We start from the raw sequence: 22372 nt of genomic DNA, 5'->3' as shown, positions 1-22372 counted from the left end.
CCACACATAAAGCCACCCCATGAACATGGAGTCATGACCCAGCTGGAGGACTCCAATGTATGGAGAAAGCACACTAAAGTAGCATGCACACCCACCCATAATGAGGAAGAGAAAGAATTGGTAGCAGTGATCAGTGCCTGTGTTTCAATAATGAAGCTTCTGTGTTGTGAGGTTTCATTTGTTTACTGAAATGTTTTTTATGTTGCATGTAGAGGAATTGAGTGTCACCTAGTGGGATGAGAGAGAAGAGAGAAAGGGGTAGGAAGTAGATGGATGACAGTCAGTAGATGCTGAAATGTAGCCAGGGAATGGAGGGAGCAGGTGTGAGGACAAAGTTGAAAAAGAGAGGGGGTGTAAATGTGTCAGGAAAGTTCAGTTCAAAATGGTTTTAAAAAAAATGAAGCAAGGCTGGCCTGTCAATTTTGAGCTCTTGGCTTCATATGTGACAGGTGGACCTGCATCGCACCTGCATCGGAACTGGATTGGACAGCTCTGTCTAGAACTGTAGCCTGTCAGTGCTTGGAGTAAATAAACAAGTAATCAAAATGGCAATTGTCTGGTACTTACCTATCAAGTCTGACAGCCACCATTCTGATGTTGCACTTTATGATGTGCGCACACGATTGCAGTCATGCTGTTTTCCACCATTTCTTTAACTGTCCTTAACAATTGTTTATTGGCTTCAGTTTAAATTCTGTCACTATAAAATCTGGAATTCTCCTTAGGCTACATTGCAACTCATAGGTCAAGCCATGAAAGCTGGTTATACACAACTGAAGCATACCAACTAGAGCATGCAGGCCTGTTCAGAGAGATTAGGGAAGGACAGTACCTGAACAAATATGGCAGTGAAAATACTGCATGTCCCACACCATGTCTGCCATACTCACTGTCTGATTCATTGGATGGTTACTCAGATGCAGCTACTCAGTGTGTGAATTCAAGTACATGGTTCTGGTTTTTCCTCCATTGGATGACACTGATCATGGACAGAATGGTTTATTGCATGTGCTTTATTCTATTTCTCATTCTCCTGTTCCCTCACACCTGTATACACACACACACAGACACAAACACACACACACACACACACACACACACACACACACACACACACACACAAGCAGGGAGTTCTAATAAAGCAGCAGTAGTTTTTGGCTATGCCGCATATTCATCCTCTGTGCTGCTTTGATGATGTGGGATAAGACTGTCAGGCAGCCCAGAGCACTTCTCCCCACTGCTATTCAGCTTCTCCCTTCATCTGCTGGCTCTTGCTCTGTTCCTCATGTCACCGCTCCTCTGGGCTGCTTAGACAAATGATAAAATATGGACTAAATTCCTGTGTGGCTGCTAGGCAGCTTATTGGACTCTTCACAAGTGCCTGCATTACTGGTACCCAGCCATCACTCTCTGAGGTGACTATGAAGGTCCACATGGTTTCAGTTTAATTGAATGATTAGGTTGTCTTAATCCTCCTCTGCAAATGTTTATGCCTTTGATGGGCTGAATGAATATTTTTGTTATGTGTAATATGACCAGTTGTTTTTTAACAAATTGGCCAGATGCTGAAATCTTTTATCCTAATAATAGTTTCATTTTGGAGTTGTGAGGGGTGGGATATAGTTGTCAGACATTGCAAAATTGTGCTCCATATAGGTTTTCTTTCAACCTGTATGTGTGTTAACATGGAAAATCACTCCTCTCTTCTCACCCACCTCCTTTCCAATCCCTTGGATTATCAAAGTATCCCGTCTCCATGGAAAAGTGAGAGAGATGCTTGGTGGAGACAGTTGCCCTGGCAACAGGCTCACTTAAAGCCTGCTGCCTGGTGAGGTAAAGGAAGTACAGCAAGCCCAACAAAACACAGCAGTTACACTTTAATACACCATATCACCAGCTCTGAGTTTTTTTCTGACAGAATATAAAAGGCGCCATCATTGAGACAGAACTTTCTCTTGTGTATTCTAACAATGCCTGCACTGCAAGGTGGTCCGTACACTCCTCGTTATTGCATCACGTAGGCAAAAACTTAAAGCATAAGTTCAAGCTGTTCCTCCATCCCAGTTTGGGATATATCACAACAGTTATTGATTTTTCATTTTTCAAGAAAGCCCATTCGGCCATTCTAACTGTGGTTGTCATGTTGTAATGCACCCCAGATGACTGAAAGTGCACAAGAGTGAGAGGGCCCTCTCAGTGCTAAGATGCAGGACTCTGGCTTTTCCTGGCTTTGTCGGGTATTAAACTTCCTCTTCCATTATTTCCAAGCTTCTGCGCCCTTTTCTGACCCCAGGCAGTTCTGGTCATGCACATTCTCCCAGAGCCTCTAAATGGGAGCTGGAGTCGAGGGACTCCCACATTCACTTTTGCTCTGACCAGCAGAGTCTTCATCCCTCACTGCTGCTGACAAAGCCCTCAACAGGGAGCTCCAAACCCAATTAGTGGTTTGCTACAAAGTCAAGAGCTTTAGATATGAAAACGAGGCCAAGTCTTGTTGTACTACACCACACCACACACTGTTAGCAGTAATGGGTTATACGTAATTGCCCTCACTCTACTGATGGTTAGCACTCTATGTTCAGCACTTCTGGAAAAGTTAGCACAGTGTCAGTAGATGTCTTTTGTGGGGCACTTGCAGTCATACAGTGGCACCATCTTCAGCACTGTGCGGAATCTTCAGTCACACAGTAGTACTCCCTGATTGATTGATTGACATTTTTTTTCTTAATCTGCAAAAGGTTTATGTGCGGTGGGTTGGTGTCACTGCTATGAAAGAACTTCAGAGTATTTTGAAGATAAATGGTTGAGTTGAAAATCAAGGTAAGTATTTAAGCATGGCCAAAATGACTGTGGCTGGCACTAGGAATACGTCCACACTAGGTGACCTAGAATACACTATCTTATTCCATAGCTATGAAGATGGAGATTATGAAAGATGGAAGCTTCCTACCTGTCCTTTTTTATGCCTTTTGATGTTAAAATATTTCAGTCCAAATTATTGAACATATAGAGATTTTACCAAAGTAGTTTTGGAAGATTTTAAAACTGTACTTTAGGGATCCTATGAGTCAAGGATGGTGAATATAGGCTGAAGGTCCATCAAAGCAGTCTCCATGTTGACAAAATTTAAAACCTAGGCAAAAGTTTTAGAATTTAATTTGTATTTATAAATGTCTATACATATTGAGCACCAGAAACTGCAATCTGTGTGATTTTGGATAGTTTCCTGTGCTTCATCTGTTTATTCATGTCTGTTTATACTGAGGCTTTCAGCCTGTTTCTGCCATGGTTGTGTGCTAGAATGAGGGATTATGCTGTTGAACAGTCTAAATTTGCTTGTCCTTGTTCCAGATACCCAGTGTCAATGGTTTTTATCCTAGGTTTTGTTTTAAAAAATGTAAAATCATGTGTACACACACACATGCACAAACATTCAAAACGCATTTGTTTTTTTCTTACATGTCTATGCTCACTCCTCTTATTTATTGGATCTCTGAGAGTGTCTGTTTTTCTCTACCAAAATCACAGTCATTAGTGTGGGAACAGGGCTGTTTGGAGCTGATTAGGAGGTTTGTCAGCCAAAAAGACACTAAGTACAGACTGTTAGTGCACTTTGCTGGCTTCACTTCGCACCGAAGGCTGATGGGAAGGCTGATGGGAAGGCTTTAAACGCAGCCCAGGTGCAGGGGCCACGTCGGGCTGTGACATCAAATCACCATCCACGCCTCCTTTCAGAAGTGTGAAAGCCTAGTGCCAGTTTTACTTCAACAGGCTTTAAAGTATTAGGCTAGCCAAATGTTCAGACCAAATTTGAACCCTCAGGGTGTTATTTTATGTCCTGATGGGCCATGCAGTTTTAGCGTGACGTATTTCATTGGTGTGTCAAACAGTACTGTCGGCAACAGTAACACTGAGAGTCCCCTAGTGAGGCACCACTCAACCTGTGTCAGGCATAAAGAGTTCCTGTGTTGTTCGATTAAAAGGCTGAACTTTCACACCGCCAAAGGCCGCCCAGATCTTGATGGCCCCTTCCGCACATCTGGAAAAGAAGCGGCCGATGGGAGAGGGACGAGTGTGGTTTAGAAGCGGTCAGCTGAGGAGTTTGGGGGAAGCGGACGAGAGGCCCCACTGAGCATGGCAACGTGATGGCTCCTCTGCTGAAGGCAGCACAGCCTTATGGGGCTTAGTGAGAAGTGCATGCATCCACAACTCCAGGATCCAGGAAGTAAGAGAGCAGCAGGCTTGAAGGGAGAAAGGCTGTAGTGTTGTGTTTTATAGTGATGCGAGACACAGTGATGAATCTGCATGTCCAGATAAATACAGTGGTAATGTTTCCTATCTGTATGCAGATAGAAGCCATCAAATCTGTCATCTAATCTGCTGAGTTAATAGTCCCTGTGTGTAGGCCTGTGCTAGTGGAAGTGCTGGTACAGCCTGCTTGCAGAGTAGCAGAAATGGTATTGATATAACAAGTCTTCCACTCCTTACAGGATAGCACATTTGAAAGGGTCCATGAGTGGTAAGTGAGCCAATAGGAAGCTTTTCTTTTCCGTCCCCCATGCTTGTTATGGCCCGTTTCACTGATGTGCCATGACGGTTTGTGTGAATAAGCCACCTGTTAATGAACAACACATGCTAAGTGAATGTAAAAATGTTGAGGGTTCCGTCTGTCTATCTGAAGTATCTGAAGCTGAGTGTCAGAGGGGATCAGAATAAAAGAAAAAAAACAATTCCTGAGCGTCCCAGTTCCCTAGTGTCCAGCTCAGACAACGGTGTTTAAGAATAATTGCTGACTTTGCCAAGGGATGTTTGTGTGCCGGTGTGTGTTGGTGTCTGTGTTCTAATTGGGGGAGGGGGCTGGGAGACGCAAGAGAGTGGCGGGTAATGACTTGTGAACAGGATCTCAGTCATTCACCAAAACCCTACTGATTTCAACAGATTGGCCTGTATGTCCAGTAAAGGTTGTGTGATAAATGCAAGTGAAATTACATAGATTATTATATACTGTATTTATATAATAATCTCTATTATTTAGAGCAATCTTACAAAGCTGTGATTTAATAAAAGTAGTCATACTATGGCTGGACATAAAATAAAGCCAACACAAATAAGCCTAAGACGATGCTCAGTGAGAACCGCACAGACTGCATGCGCTACATATGAGGAGAGAAAGGAAAGTAAGGTGTGTGCAGGGTGTTGACCAGCGTTTGAAATTCCAGTAGCTGAGAGCTTGTTGAGGTTGACTAGTCATTTGCTGGGAATAAAATACCCAGGCACTTGCAAGCTAACACTGGATTTCACGCATTTTCTTCTACATGCACTGTGACCGTCGAAAAACACTTCATGAGTTGCCTGTGATTGGTTGTTTGCTAGCACTTTACGCAATAATTAGCAATCATGTTTCATGTATTTAAAATCTCTTTGTGCTTCTGTCATCATTTGCTGCTTGTTAGCCGATTTGATGAAGAATGAAGAATTAATGAAGAATGCTAATCGTAGCCTGGTTCTAATGAGCTTCTGCATAAATCTGGGTTACTGAACTGAATTGATTTTTCCTCATCCTCAGAAGACATGAGCTCAGGATTAAGCCCTTTTCCTCAAGAGCTCCATCATATTCCTCACGGCTTGATCCACATTTCTATTAGAGAGTCATATGCTTTTGTCAGTCATTGTACGTTTATGGCTTTTACATTTATGGCATTTTGGCACACTATTGGCCAGAATAACTTACATATTTATCAGTTTGACAGTAAATGTACTCCAAGGATATGGAACCCATAACCTTATAGCACTATGCAGATCTTTAAGGTGTTCTTAAAGAAAAGGTGAGCATTTGAAAAAATGTCAAATGTCAGACCTGGGGCTGATTTTGAGGTCAGTTTAGTTGAGTGATCAAAAGGCCTGACTTCAAAATGATTTGTTTGGAGTATTCCTGGTCAGAACGTAAGGCATAGCAAGACCTTCTGACGTTTGACTTCCTCTGGGACCCAACAATTACCCAGACATGCTGAAAGTGATAGAAACTGACTGGTGGATAAATACAGATTGCTTTCTGTCTTCCCAGTAAGTCGATGGAGACCCAGGTGCTGGTGCTTACCGAGTCCTCCCAATTACTGTTCATTAGTAAACTCTGCGTATCGATTGGTGCAGACATGCCCCTGTACTCAATTCCATGTGTTCACCTGCTCACCCACAGGCTCCTTGCCTCACTCCCCCAGTCCAATCCAATTTATAGTGCATGTCTCTTGCGGGGTGGGGGTTTAGGTGGTAAGGCACCCCTGGAGGAGGTGTGCCTGCAGTTCGGGCATGCCCATACGGACCCAGGCCCAGAATAAAGGCGCTGTGATGAAAGATAAAAATACATCACTCTCTTGTAGCAAGTGACAGCAAGGGACAGTTGCAATCGAACACCCCTGGAAGTGAGAAATGGAGTTTGCTTCTGTTCTCACAGATCTTACTGGGTGTGTGGGTGGGTGTGTGGGTGGGTGGGTGGGTGGGTGTGTGTGCGCGCGCACACGCAAGTGTAAGGGATGGCATATGGGAGTAAATAGGCTGGGGGAAAAAGGGCTCGAGGGGCTGTCACTGACTGTCACTGTGAGCTGTGTGTGTATTAATTCCTTTGTCTGCATCTAGCCTGGGGACCCTTGTGAGAAATGACCAGGCTAAGAATAGGCGGCGATAGCTTTTAGTTTCCTGGAGACGTGGTGTGTAAATGGGGATGAAAAGACCTTGTTGGGGACCAGAGGCAAAAGGATTTCCACTTGCAGTGAAGCTGTTCCTGAAGCCACCCCCTGTCATTCAGCCCCCTGTCTGTCTGTCGCTCCATTTCTGCCCCTCGTTTCTCCTCCATCTCTTCCCTGCCTTCCGCTGAGCTACAGGGTTCTGTGTCTAACATGTCAGAAACTGGCTTCTTGTAGCTGTTCCTCTATGCCTGTGAGCTGATCAGCTGATCAGTCTTTAGACAGCAGAGGCTCCAGTCGGGTTCAGCCATTTTTATCAATCTCTATTCATGATACTCTAGCTACAAATGCAACAAAGAAAACTCATTTTTACAGTGAGTTATTAGAAACATCCTCTAGGTGTACATTTGGACCATAGCTCAACCTTTGCAACAAACAATTTGTGTTAGCCATTCTCTGAGGCTTCATCCACAGGAACATCCTGTCCTTGGATATTCTTCTGTATTTTTGGATCTTTGGCAGGCTACATCATTCCCAGCAGTGACACTGATGCACATAAATACTGCTGTGCTCGATGCACACATACCAGCACAACATTCACTGCAGTTCAATTACCATGTCAATGCCACCTTGGCAGTGGTGTGTTTAGAATGGTCTATTATCTAAATAATTTCCAGTAAGTCATACTGTGGTCAGAAACTAACCACAAATCATGCATAGTGTCAGATGGTCTGCAGTTTGTATCTGTACTGTATTGTCACATTGCATCGCACAGGACAAAATTTCATCATCCAAATTTCATGCAACAAAGCAACCAACATTTCACATTGTTTTGCTCACTAATTGGTACTAGTGTTACTAATATAGAGCCTCAAGTGTCTTTGTGTTGCCTTGTTTGTGTTGGTCTTTCTTTACTAAACATTGTAATATTGCCATGTTAAAATAATTTTTTTCACTAATGTGTTATCTTACTCATATTCAAATGTTTCACTGCCCACAAATAGCAGCTGATCTGTCACATTATTATTGCATTTTCAGACCATTACATTAGAGTATGATAATACATATCTGACCGTATATATAATAATTAATTTTATAGAATACAAGTTTGGTTTACAATTACCTGTAAGTCAGTATACACTGACAGACAGTTTAAGGCATTGTATGTTCTACATTAATACAACCAGTAGCACAACAATAAAAAAGTTCTGGAAGCACACTAGAACAAGAGGTAATACAAAATAATGTATGTTGCCCCTAATTCCAACAGTAGGTACAGTTTTCCCAGCTGATCAGTTGGTATGTGGCGTACAGCCCTTTGTTGGTCTGTGTGATCAGGGTGCGGTAAAGGAGCTGTGTGCTGGGTAAATAGTGGGGCTGATGGGGGAGATGGGCTCGTCAGCTCCTACTTGTATGTGTGGTCTCCTCCTGTGTGGGGGGTGGGGGGGGTGGGGGGGGGATGGATGCTGCTGCTTCTGTTTTGAGGGAAGGAGAGGCATGCATGAAGCAGCTGCCATGGAGAGCCACGACACATCCCATGGGGTCTTCACTTATGTCTGTCTCTGTTTCTGAGTGTTTTATTACTACTGCTATTATAGTTGAGAATTTTCATTATTTTCTGTTTTTCTTTAGTTTGTTTATTTCTGTTTAGATTTAATTCATTTTAAGAGTGTGTAGTTTTATTTTGTTTTTGTTTCCTGTATATTTATTCCTGTACATTTTAGTTTTTGACATTTATTACACAAGCTGTGATAATGAAAACCAAGATTCCTGACAAGATTATAATAAATTCAAAATGATATATAATGCATGATATATAAACTCTAAAATTAAAATGTCCTTCCTTCCAACAAGTTTTGCCATGGCTAAGGTTGCTGAGGTTTGCATGGCTAAATTGGCACAAAATCGATGTACACTTAGCTGTGTTATGATCGCAATAGAGCGTATACAGGTGACATCACTTTGGGTTAGAGTTAACTAGTAAACATTTACACAAATCTGTCCACATACAGCCTGAATATCAGTTACTGTTCTTGTCTCTTTGATTTTCCAACAAATTCTGCCTTGTAGTATGATCAAGCATAATAGCTTTTAAAGGCTGTGCTTAGGGCATTTACTTGGTGTCGAAATCGAAATCAGGTAGCTAGCTAGACTAGCTAGCTACTGTTGCATACAAATGACTGGAAACCCAATTCTTGGGCACACATCAATGTCCATGAACCACTGGTTCTTTGGTAATTTGGATGGATCAGTGTCAAGTCCAACTGCCTTTAATTTAAGCAGATAGTTGCTTGTTTCATTTCTTGTTTCAACATTTTGCCTAATGCAGCCATGTTGCACAAGGTTTTGCCACTCAGTCCAACTGAGGGGGCGTACTCAAACGGAAAAGTGACATCAATGCATACCCTATATAGAATACTTAGCGACATTGCCATCTCCTGGGCAATTTAGTTTTTCACATAAGCAATCAACTTCTGTAAAGCCATCATAAATGTCTTGAAATATGGAAACTAAAGTTTTGTTTTATGTAATTAATTTTGTTTTCGTTTGTGTTGTAGTAAACATTATAATTTTGAATTAGTTTTCACATTTTTAAGATGTATTTTTTTAATTTCAATTTTATTTTATTTTTCCTGATAGTTTTCATTACCGATAATAACTTTTCTGTCTCCACTCGCTGCATCTCTCTCTCTCTCTCTCTCTCTCTCTCTCTCTCCCTTATCTATCTTTGATTACCCCCTTTTTTCTTACCGCATTCAAAATTATTCTTTTGCTTTTCTCTCGTTCTCTGATACTCCTAAATGCAGTATGTCTTCCCTTATAATCAGTTTTTCAATCCCCTTACTACTTGTTACCCTGTTTTATCAAATTTCTTGCTCTGAATGTCTGCTCTTAATGAACTCCTTACATGACCAAATTGGTCTAACACTCCCCACACTGCTAATTGGTCCTAACACTCTGTAATAAGAAATCTGTTTAATTTCCTGAGAAAGTTCAGAATAACTCAATAATAAGGCTCAGTCTGTTTGGGCTTGCTGAGTTACATGACACTTGTTTTCAGTTGAAAGTTACTTCACTGTCTCTTGTCTATGGTTAACCTTTTTTGGAATTATGGGTTATCTGAAAAGCATGTCGCTTATAAATTTTTATTCCCTCATGAGTTTCATTGAGGTCCCTGTGTTTTTGTTTGGTCTTCTTGCTCTTGACCAAAACATAGCAGAGGAATGTCTTTATGCAGTAAACTCCTCTATGGCCCTGTTCAGTCCATTCCCAAGCTCTCTATCCTGCTACAGGGCGGTTTCTCCATGTCAACAGAGCTGCTTTCACTCTGGGATTCTTCTGAGTACATAGCATCTTAACCTATGTAGTTGAGATGCTAAGCTTTCTCAGTTGGAAAATGCACAGCCCTTCAGAATGCCCTGAGGTTTGAAGTAAGACATAATGAGGATATAATGAAGACATAATGAAGGCATAAATAACCTCTCAGTCACCTTGTTCTCCATGAGGATGTAATTGGACAGTTCTTAAAAGCTGGACAATGTTCAAAAGTAGTTCATCTTGTTTTAGAGCAGCTAGGCTGGATTCCATCCTTTCTTTCTGATGTTGCTTGTGAAATCCCAGAAGGACCATGGGATGTAATATGAAATGTTTGGAGAAAGCACAGGAATAATTGCTGTGTGGAAAGATGTTAGGAGTCAGCAGTATGTGGCCAGAAAGGAAGACATAGCAGTCTTAAGCTCCACCCTCATTTTTAATCTCTCCTCTGTCTGCTTGCTGAGGTTTGTCTTTTGTGTTGTTTGTCTATGAAGCGAAGATCTGGTTAAACAGCATGCACGCGTACACGCGCGCACACACACACACACACACACACACACACACACACACACACACACACAAAATAAACCACAAACATGCTCACCAGTCGAAGAGGTAATGATACAGCAATCTACGAGATGATAATTACAGCATAGAGCAATGCCTTTTTTTCCACACCAGTATCAATTTGTTTTTTTCTTTCTCTCATTCGCTTACTCTCTCTTTAAGGACAGAGCAACACAGTTCAACCCACTGAAGTTTCTACTTTTAGCCACCTTTTTTCATATGTGTCAGTTTATTGCAGACACTTTAGTCATTGAGAAATTTAATTTGATTGAAAGGAGTTTTGCTCAAGCATTCTCAAAAATCTAATTATGTATGAAAGTTATAGTGGATGTATGGCTAAATAGGCACACTCCAAATTATCCAAATATGGTAAATATCTTCGTGTTTTGAATTTAGAAATTTGACATTTTGTATATTGGAATTACATAAAGTGCTGTTATTACCTCAAGGTTTACACTTTAGATCCCCTGAAATGGTAACCTTCCAATACTAATGCCGGAACCAAGTGGTGCTCAGTATGTTTAGAAAACATATTTTTGACATGATGTGAGATTGCTTAAGAATTGCAGAGAAAATCATGTTGTGTAATATGAACTGCAGATAAAATGTCATGTACATTGAATTTTAAATGATAATAAGATCTGCTAACAGCCCTAGTATAGTAAATACAAATAAACTTCATTAGGTCAGGTCAATAAGGTAGATTTAATAAAAGCATAAAAATTAATTATGCCAAAAGCATCCTTAATTTTTCTTCTTAAAGAAGATAGTTGAGAAGTATGTAGTTATCTACACCTGCACTTCAACCCCACCAAACTGCTGCACCCCATGGCACTGATGACTGCACAGAGGGCATTCACTGATTTGCAGGGCAGAGGGAGCCTCTCCTCCCTGCTTCCTGCAACCTGCGCAGGCTCTGGGAGGGCCTGATTGCTGTGTTCTCTTCACCACCAGTGGAGTGGAGTCGAGTCATGCCGAGCCTTCAGACTGAGTAATGTGTGGCCTGTGTCCTCCACAAACCAGTGAAGCTCCATACACCAATGGGCAAATGGGCAAAATGAAGACTTCTCTCACCATAATTAAAATCATTCATGCTGGAATCACTTGTTTTCAGTTCTGGCAGGCTTAGTTAATCTAATTTTTTCCCGCACCTGATGGGCAGAGAAAACACTGTCGATTCATCACATGACGGGCTACTAAGGAAACGATTAGTGCTGTCAGATGTCTATTGTACCATTATTAACGGATGAATGCATTGTATGAAAGTGGTGCTTGGCACTGAAATTTAAGTTTACTAAAGTTTATTAAAGGTTATTTTTGTGTAATATGAAGAACTGATAAATAATTTGAACACACATTTGTCCTATAGAATTTTTAATGCAATAAATACTCTTAAATGTTTAAATGTAGAGTGAAAAACCCTGCTATTAATTCTAGTTTTGCTCAAAGGTTTTTACAGTTCGAGAGTTCTGTGTAGAGCTAATTGGTTTTATTATTTTCTTTAGATCTTCTGTGTAATCCTAGTATAAATAGCTAATCTCAAAGATTTATCTTTTTTATGAACACTAAAGCATTGGTTGGTAAGGAGTGATACGTGTTGTATAAAACCTGAGATTTATCTTTTCATATAGAAAAGATTTAAATTTATCTGTAAAGCTCTACAAAGTAATATATCCAGCTGCAGATTATTAGGATGGCAATACGTTTGGATCCTTTGTCACTTTCAGTCTGTGGAACAAAGCTGGAGGTACTTCGTCAACCCCACCCCTGACCTGAATAGAAATGCAACTTGGTATCAAACTATTAATTAAATGTGATGCTCTGAACAAGACAGAAAAATGCACCTTGCAGACAGATGCCTACTGTACTGTTCTCGCTGCCTTTTCCCTCTCACTGTGTCAGGCCATCTTTTTTGTTGTTGTTTTTTGACACCTTTTTCTGTGGAGACATGACTGCAGAATGAATTGCCTTTGTCGTCTTCCCACCTCTCTCTCTCCTCCCCCTACTCATTATCTCTCCTGCTTCAAGGAGATGTGCTCTCATTTGCATGTGGGCCCAAAGGGCCCACACTCTTTGTGTGTATCGGGTGATTCATACCACTCTGTACATAGCTCCTTCATGGAGGATTAGATTAAAACCAATCAATCAGCCATAACTGAGAAGAAGGGGGAGGGAGAGCGTGTGCGAGGGCGAACGGGAGAGAGCTGGAAAGCGAGCGCGAGGGCATGAGGGAGAAGGGGAAGGAGGGAGTACCATGTATAACATCCAGCAGGAAAATTGCGCTGCTCTCCCCCCCCCCCCCCCCCCCGTTCCTTAATATTACCTCGCTCCCTCTCGCCTGGCCCTTTATTCTCTTCTCCTGATGTCTCAGCTGCTGGAGCACCTTTCACTTTTTTGACCTTTACTGTCTCATCTGTCCATTCGCTTTTATACTTCCAGTTCTTTCTCTTGCCCACATGATTATGCCATGTATTAACAATGTGTGTGTATTAAATTGACTTCTTGTTCCATACCAATGTTTCTGTGGTGTCCAAAGTAGAAATGTTCTACAAATTCCTCATACTTCCTAAAGCATAGTCATCATGTCTTAAAATATGACTAATAAGTTGGCCTTATGCTTTACTGTCAAAATGTCAGCAGTCAAATGCAAGGGATTTGTAAGACTTGAAAAGCCTGGTAGGATGCTTCCTGAGGCTGTTAAGATAAGGTGATCATCTGTCTTTGCTATTATAGCAGTTTTTGTACAGCAGAATTTTCATGTCTTTTTTTGAAAGAAACATTGTAGCCTATCTACCAAAAGCATATGTTACATATAGTATCAGTTTATGCAACAGTCATTTTTTGTCAAACACACCTCAGTAGGTGTCTTCGAAGAACAATGCACAAGAAATAACTACATTATTGTACACCAACGTATCCGGTATATTAAAAGGGCTCAGAACTGGACTGTGAGGGGTCTTTTTAAGGAAAACTTAAGGAAAGCACTCAGTACAGTGATAAACAGGACTATTTTAGAATCATTTAGTGAGGACATCAGTTGATTTGTTATGTTTCCTGAGTGCTCTTCCTGCATCTCCTGCCTCCACTTCCTGACTTTCCAGACCATTTGTCTTCTTTTTTTAAACACAATTAGTCACTATAAGGATTGCATCTTGGGTGTGTGTGGGACAGTATTGAAGTATTTTATAGAAGACTTGAGATAATAAATTAAATATGCATACACCCCACATTTATGTAAGATGCATTTTGGGAAACATTTATGGTTTTATGATGGCTTGCATTTGTCATTTGTAAGTTGTGAAATTATGCTGATAAAAGCTAGATAAAAGATAAAATATTGCATGATGTCACCAAATAGTCTTTTTAATATTTATGACTTTTAGTACACATGTAGTATGAGCCTTGAAATTGAAGTAGTTATAGCCAAATAAGGTTTTATATATATATTATATAAAATTTACAAAAAGTGAGTAATAACAATTGTATTTGTATGTATACCAGTAATTTGCATATAAATACTTATTTGAGTTTGCTTATCATTTACCAGCCTTGCATGAAATCTAGCCCTGTTTTGCCCAACATGCTGACCTCAGTGCTCTGAAGGGTACTGTAAGGTGATTGTAATCATCCTGCATGCACACTTAACACCCACTAAAGACATTTTGTGTCGTGGGCCAGAACCACTCAGCTCTCTGCAATGCATTGCTTTCTCAGAATAACATTATTGTCATCTCTGGTGCTAGCAAGGCAATCCTATTAAAATGGCCTAATTGGTGTAAAGCCCCAGCTGTGGAGTTGTCAGAAGGCCAGAGTATTTTCTCTGCCGCACTAAAGGTCTACACCAAAGGCCTGTTTCACTGTCACTTTATAATCAAAAGAATTCATTAGAATTTAACTTAAAGAATTATTAGACCTTTTACAATTTATGGTTTATTGTTGTATCATAGTTGTGAAGTGTTAGGATTCAGCCAGACCTATTACAAAAGCTAAGAAAAGTGTCTCTTTCTCTGTCTGCCTTCTTCTGTTTGCCTCTCTCTCTCATTTTTAGGAGCGGAGATTGTCTGCATACCCCTTCCTGGAGATATGTAAGGGAGATGTGATTCACTATATGTGCCCAGTGGAAGACCAGAAGAGCTTTTTTGTGCCTGAACTGATCGAGAACCAAGAAAAAGAGAATGCAGAGGATGAGAAAGACAATGATGTCACAGAGACAGGTACATTTTAATGTCATATGGTTAGGAAAGTACAATGTCACAGTGTGTTAGAAGAGTCACAGGCCTGTCTGTCTTTATGATGTCACCAACACTGGTGTGATTATGTTGGGAAAAGACAGGCTATCTCCATGAAATCTGTTACTCATTCAAATGACATAATGATGTCACCATAGTACAAAGACATCTTATAAACATGTATGATACATGGATGAATCGCACATCGACACTGAAAGACCATAGCAGGAGGACCACATTTGAGAAGTCAAAAACTGTTATCTCCTCCTTCTGTTTCCTTCTGCTTTGTATAAATGTGACCTACAGCCTATGTCTTTCTCTCTCCCTCCCTCTTGTTGCACTACTCAAGGTCTTCCCTTGAACTGTGTTAAACCTGTCTGTAGCCACTGACCCATGGGGTCAACAATCAGCAAAATTGTGTATGTGCATGTGTGTTTGCTGGCGCATCTATCTGTGTGGAGATGCATGTGCATATGAGTTCATTTGAACTTTACCTTATTTATTTTCACACATTATATTACAAACCTGACCTGAACTATTTGACAGTGCTAATACACTGCAGGACCCCTTTTTTCCATACAAAAAGCATTTGTTACTGATGGCCAGACAGGGGTACACATACCCATGGACTGATTCCAAGGTTCAGCAAGTGTTTCTGACTCAACACAGTCAACATTTCATCTGAATAAGCACAGTGTAGGTGGGTGAGAGTGTGGGTGGGTGTTTCTCAATATATGCGATCAGCATATATTATTTGCTGATCAATCTCAGATTGATCAGCAAATAATTGCTGATCAATTATTTGCTGATCAATCTCAGCTTCTCAGCTGGATCTGACAGTGTTAGGGTGCATGTTGGGAATCAAGACTCCTTCATTTGGGAGAGCACAAAGCACTTGAGCTCAGTCACCCCCTCCTCTCCATCGTCTCTGTGGAAAGTTGAACGGCAGAGCATTCGATTTGCCCAATAAGCAGTGCTTTGCCTTTTGTTATGGTCCCAGGGACTGGTTATAATGAGATCCTCACAGCTACTGTACAGAAGACACAGTGGTTTCTCACAGCAAAGCGTGTATACAGCTTTCATTTGTGGCTTCACCAGTACTTAATGCTTGCCTTAGTACTTATTCTCCAATTTTTTTGGTTCATTTACACTTCCATACATTTAAACACATCGTTTTAAATAGAACATTTCCAGTGTCTTTACTACCAGTGTTTACCCTTTATACATAAAACACACACACAAACATAAGCTGTATAAAAAGCACTGCATGTGAATAAAGAACTATAATGGCTGTTCTTAAAGTTGCAATAAACATATAATAGCTAATAAAGTCATCAATTATTTCTTAATGGTCAGCGGTTAAGCAGTTGGGCATCACTGTGAATAAATTATAATCTTAAGGAACACCATTAAGAAACAGGCAAAGTTGAGTTGATACGGCACCAAGTAGGGAAGAAAATATGAAAAGGATATCTACACGTGGACTATCAGACTATCAGTCTGTCAGCATGTCAAGGTGATGGACTGTGCATTTGCAGCTCTCAGAAACCCTCAGATCTGCTTCTGTTTTAGCTCATTAGTCCTCTCGCCCTCTCACTACTTTTTCCCCTTTCCTCCTCTTTCCTGTGCCCTCCATCTCTAATTACCCAGTTCTGTCCTCCAGAATCCCCTCTTTCATCTGTAAGATTTTACTGAACCAAACTCTGTATGCTCGGTTAACAGTCCCACTGGACCCAATTTAGAAACTAATTCAGGTAAATGTTATTTAAGAGGCTTTATACCACTGGGTGTGCTTTACTTTATCAGCTTCTCAGGGCTTCCATTCATATATCATGCTTATGAGCAGTGCCCGCTTGCAGGCTTGTCCTGAGGAACTCAATTGTAATAAAAGTCTGGAAAACATCAGCTAAAGCTTAGATGTGCTATCCATTTTAAGGCCATGTGCTTTCAATGTACTTACCAGCTTCTTTATTAGGAACACCATACTAATACTGGGTAGGACTTCATTTGCTCTCACTACAGCCTCAGTTCTCAGGACTTCATAAGGTGTTAGACCAAAATTTCAAAGGAATGTTTCCATGTTGGCAGGACTGCATCATGTAATTGCTGTAGATTTTATTCATACTGTGAATCACCCATTCAACCACATCCTAAAAATGTTCATTTGGATACTGGTTAGTGGGATTTTATAGTTTAAGACTTGATACTGGTTTACCAGTGAGGCCACGGAAGGAATGCACAAGGTTAACAACAATACTCATTACAAATTTCCATTTTTCATTTAGTTGCACAATAATTCTGCAAACTAATAGTTGCCCAATAATTATGCACACATAGGTTTTCTCCTAAGAATGCCAAAACCTCACTTTTACTTTCTTAAATATTCAGGCTTGAGGTTTATTAACATTTTGGATTGACCAAGAGCATTGTAGTTGTTTAATAATAAAGTGAATCCTCAAAAATACCTTTTGCCTAATACTTGTGCACACACTGTACGCCCACTGTATCCTCACATTTTTGCTTCTGACTGACAGGAGTAGAAGTCCATTTGTTCTTGCGCTGTTGTAGCCTCCCTGCCTCAAGGTTCGATGTGCTGTACCTTCTGGGAAGCCTTTCTGCTCACCATGGTTGTAAAGAGTGGCTATCTGAGTTACCGTAGCCTTCCTGTCATTTCAGAGGAGTCTGGCAATTCCTTTCTGACCTTTTTCATCAACGATGGGTTCTACCAAGAGAACTGCCACTTACTACATTTGGATTTTTGTTTATTAGTTTTTTCACCATTCTGGGTAAAATCTAGAGATTGTTGTGTCCAAGGAGATAAGATGAAATGCTTAAACCACCTGTCTGACATCAGTAAGCTTGCCATAGTCAGTCACATTTTTCCACATTCTGGTGTTTGATATGAACATGAGCTGAAGCTCTTGACCCATTTCTGCAGATCTGTAGGTGTTACTGATAATGTGACCAATGAGTGTATGCACTGCTAAATATAGCCTGTGTCTTCCTGTAGTTTCTCTTTAGCACTGTTTCATAAAAGTGGTACTTGCTACGTGGTACAGACAGTTTCTTGATGACAACCTGCTGTCAATTGCAAGAAAAAAGAGCAGGAACTTAGATTACATTTCAGCATGGCAGTGAACCTCTGCTCAATGTCAGCAACACTAGTTGGAGAATCAGACATAGTGCAGCCCTTTCTGAGCTCTCACCTTAATGTGAATGAAAGCATGTGGTGTGGCTTGGACAGAGAGAGTGTTCTGCTTATTCCTGTTGCAGTTGGTCTGAGCTCAATCAGATTTGTCAAGAACAACATTCCAGTGTTCCCTAAGTGTTCTCTGCAGAGGTACCTGACTGCTTATTCTGATATGAAAGCTCACTTAATTTACATTTTTAATCTTGTTTAATTGATTTTATGCTGTTTACCTTCTATTGTATCTCAGGCACGTCCAGAGCTGTCTAGTGCTGAAACTGTTAATGAGGACAACTTATTAAGGTGATGGGGAAGTGGTTAGGCAAACCAAAGAGAACCGATGACTTGGGGACCCTTTTTCAACATCACAGCCCAGTCTCCAGTGACCTTTTGCAGATGTGACAATGATATTTTGGGGGTGTTGGCTAAGCTGTGAACAAAACTCTCCACAGCATAAGGGTCCTCAAGAGGTCCAAGAATGCGTCATGCAATGGGTGCAGAACAAGTTCAGGCAATGAACAAGGGGTGAGAAGCCCAGACTAATTTAATCTCCTGTAGTTAAAAGATTCCTAATATACTTCAGAGCTGTATTAGCACAAGATCTTCTATAACATTAGGTTGATATTTACATGTGAAGGCAGGCTTGAATAGCAGCGTATGTCTTCACCCCCCTTTCCATGCGAAAAGGAGATATTTAGCTTAATTGAGATGCCATAACTGATTTGTAGAGAGAGGCAGGATGAGTGAGCGTGAGGGATCAGTCCTCTCCCCTTGAAGTGGTACCGACAGAGAGAAGCAAGAGGCCGAACCCACTGCTTTCTATCAGAGATGATATGCATGCTGAGTTGGGATCATCTCTCTGTCTTTCTGTCCCTGTTCAGCTCTCTCTCTGTCTCTCTCTCTCTCTCTCTCTCTCTCTCTCTCACACACACACACACACACTCAAACACACTCTTACTCACTAACTCACTCACTCACTCTCCCACTTCCTCACACGCTCTTTCTCTCTCTCTTTTTTTTTTTTTTTTGTAACACATGGAGAGCACATGTATCTGTGCCAAAGGAGAACATAATAGCTAATAGAAATTTGACATTATGTACCATTTCTGAAGTTTATGTAAGCACATACTGGCTCTATGGAGCATATAAAATGTACAAATACTGCCATTACAGTATATAGCGCTGGTTTTGCTGAAACAAATAGATTTAATTGACTGGTTTGAGAGTATATAGTCTTCCCCAGTGTCAGTTGGGTCAGATATATGGTTAAATGTTTCAGATTAAAGGTTAGTGGAATGAGTATCTCAGTGAAGTGTGAAGAATTATATGAATCTTTGACTGCTTGTATCAGTAGGATATCCTGTGATGGTATGAAAAGGTGTGCTAAATATATGGCACAGAAAATAACTAAGAAAAAAAATAAAAGCTATACAGATTAATTCTTCACTATGCTTAACCAGAATTAAAAGGTCTTGGTGGCAAACAAATTTTATAAGGCCAGTTACTAAATGACATTATTTTCTTATCTTTTGTTTTCTTTTTAAGAGCACTTTTATGTGTTCAAACAGACTCCTGACTGACTCAGGAAAACATTTTGTGTGCCTTTTGTTCTCCTTAATTAATGCTGAATTCTCAAGAGGAATCAGTTGTTTAACATCTATCCTTTCTTACTGACATTCTCTGAATCTTCTTTGGGATCTTTTTTGTGGCAGTGTTTGGCATCAGTACAGTCTCTGAGGGGTGTCCTGTCTGAAGTATTATATTCTTAGGCAATTAGAGCTCTCACTTTGTGTGTGTCTCAATAACAGTGAAGTTGTCTCCAGTTACACCATCATTCTTAGGTGGCTGTATCTTTCTGAAACTACTACATGTGCAATTTACAATCCCTGAAGAGTAAAATCTAGACTGCCTTCTACACCGAAGCCCCTTTACATTAGCATACATTTGTATCTGTACAGTTGGTTAGATCTTATATTCTAAAATGGGACATTGATTAGTTTCAATAACGCTGCTTCATGTCCTTGTCTCTGCAACCTGCTGAAATAAGAATTAGGTTTTACCCTCTATAAAGTCTTAGATAATTTAGCCATATACTGTAACTTGTACTTTAACATTTTATTGTTGGTTACTGGTCTTAATTTTAGTGTGCTGTCTAACAGATATTTTTGCCCTTGTTTCAGGTGAAAGCCGTGAGATTCAGAACAGTCCATTGATGCAGGAGGCATGTGCTGAGATCCCAGACATGGCAGGGGCTCCAATCTCACTACACCAGAATCCTGAGCAGGATGAGGGAGATGCACAAAGCGAAGAGGGGAACCAGGGGACCAAGGGCTCGAGTGAGTCTGTAGACAGTGGATCCTCCTTTGAAGAACTAGACATGGACATGGAGGAAGAGGCGAAGGAGAAAAAAGATGGAAAGAAAGATGATGTGGAGGACAATGAAGAAAGAGCATGATGAGGAGGGGAGAACTAATGGATAAATTGTGTGTGTGTGTGTGTGTGTGTGTGTGTGTGTGTGTGTGTGTGTGTGTGTGTGTGTGTGTGTGTGTGTGTGTGTGTGTGTGTGTTGGAAGTAGTTAGTGAAAAGTATTTGGTTCCAGGAGGGCCATTAAAGCTAAAATGCATTTGATTTTTCAGTTTCATTGATAAAATCGAACTGTTACTCAAACTCAAAGGCCATATACTTTATATAGTCCCCTAAACAAATATAAATGGGCCATATTCTTCAAACATGTAATTACACATTTCCAGCCACATGTAGTAATCTATGTCGTAGTTTCACATCATAAATTTAGGCTAGACCTCTGTATTTGTCTCAAGGATTTAGTCGTGGTCTGGGTCTGCATGTACAGGTTGTGGTTTTGACTACATGTCTGATTTAACTTTAAAGTACCAAATATGTGAGTGTGGCATTTCACCAGTTGGTCATGTAATTAAGTAGTCTAGCCTGAGCACCTTAGACAAGAAAGGCATGTCCCCAGACCACAGACTTAGTCTACTAATATCTGAATCTTCTTCAAATATGTGCCTACTATGACTGAGTCATATTAATCTTGTTTCTAACAAAAACCTTTATTGTACCTTTAATGCAACGGGAAAACAAAAAGTAATATTATATTCCCATACAGTCAGAACCAGCCTTGGTCTCTCTACTTTTGAAATTGTCTTATTCCATTGTATTACAAAGACTGTCCATCTGTCAATCTATATGTATAAAATTAATCTAATGTAGAAAAAAATAAGAATTTGATTCTGATGATGAATTGACCATTTTTTATTGTCAGATTTAATAGGTCAGTTTAGCTAATTGATTTATTGATGCAGTTAAAAGGAGGTAATGGCTGAGTGTGTGTGTGTGTGTGTGTGTGTGTGTGTGCTATTGTTGTTGATAAAGACTTCATGGCTCCTTACACACCCACCCACATCCTTCTTGCATGTGACAGATTTGTTTGTTGTTGACAAACATTATCAAAGACAACATGAAGTAAATGACAAAAATAACAGTGTAATCCTTTTCTCTGTGTACCATGTCCCTGTGTTGCTGTGATCATGTGTGTTGTATATGCCACCAACAGAAGGGACTGTGTATAGGTATAATGACAGTCTAGGCTTCATGATGTATCTTTTACAAGTGTAGGTTCTTATATGATCTTGGATATCTATTTAACATGATAATTATCTCAGTATTTTGATACTGCGCATAGTTGTTTTCCTGTTGCTTGAAACAGTCTTGACTATGTGTCTGTCTTTTATTTGAATCTATAAAGCTTGTGTAAATACATGTGTGTTTGCGTATGTTGGAGGGTGGAGGGAGAATGGGGGAAGGGTGTGATCATGCTGGGTCTTTACACCAGTTTTTTATGAGTTTTTAAAAAGTTTTTTTTTTCAAACTTCAAATCAGAATCATTCAGTGCAAAAATTGATCCATCTGATCTTACCAGAGGCAGATGGCGGGGGGGGGGTCTAACGTGTTTCACTGTTCTCTACTACTTTCGACAGAAACTGTTATTGATTTCTGTAAACTGCTCAGTAGCTGAATACAGAAGGGACATTCACTGAACAGCTTAATGTGTCAGTATGAGATAACACAGCTCAATCCCCCCTCCTGCAGAGCTCACCCTGAAAAGCAGCATTTCACTCTGATCCTCCTAGTGGACGACATAAGCACTTACTTTTACAATCAATATTTAGACCGTTTCAGAAGACCCAGCATCCATGGAACTTGTTTCTTATGACTGTCATCTTATATGCTTCTCATAAGCGCAGAAATGTACATGACTGCAATGACCAAGTGCTTATGTGTCAGCATGGGTCCTTTGCTCACAAGTTGGCCTACTTTGTTAATGTCAGTGTTGATTGAGAAGCTTTGGAGTAACAATGGTTACCAAGTGAGG

The 22372-nt window shown here is 40.4% G+C and overlaps 1 protein-coding gene across 1 annotated transcript in view; it reads left to right on the top strand.

Annotated features, from left to right (window-relative positions):
• tex264a (testis expressed 264, ER-phagy receptor a) overlaps positions 1-21757 on the top strand; it is a 51372-nt gene extending 29615 nt beyond the window's left edge. The window contains exons 3-4 of the mRNA XM_026997633.3: positions 14611-14776; positions 20159-21757. Of these exons, the coding sequence (XP_026853434.3) occupies positions 14611-14776; positions 20159-20433 (441 nt within the window). The 3' untranslated portion in view covers positions 20434-21757. The remainder of the gene's footprint in view (positions 1-14610; positions 14777-20158) is intronic.
• Positions 21758-22372: the final 615 nt, after the last annotated feature.

This window comes from Electrophorus electricus, chromosome 7, assembly GCF_041902795.1.
Source record: "Electrophorus electricus isolate QZ-2024a chromosome 7, ASM4190279v1, whole genome shotgun sequence".
Taxonomy (NCBI): Eukaryota; Metazoa; Chordata; class Actinopteri; order Gymnotiformes; family Gymnotidae; genus Electrophorus; species Electrophorus electricus.
This window is presented reverse-complemented; position numbering and strand designations above follow the sequence as displayed.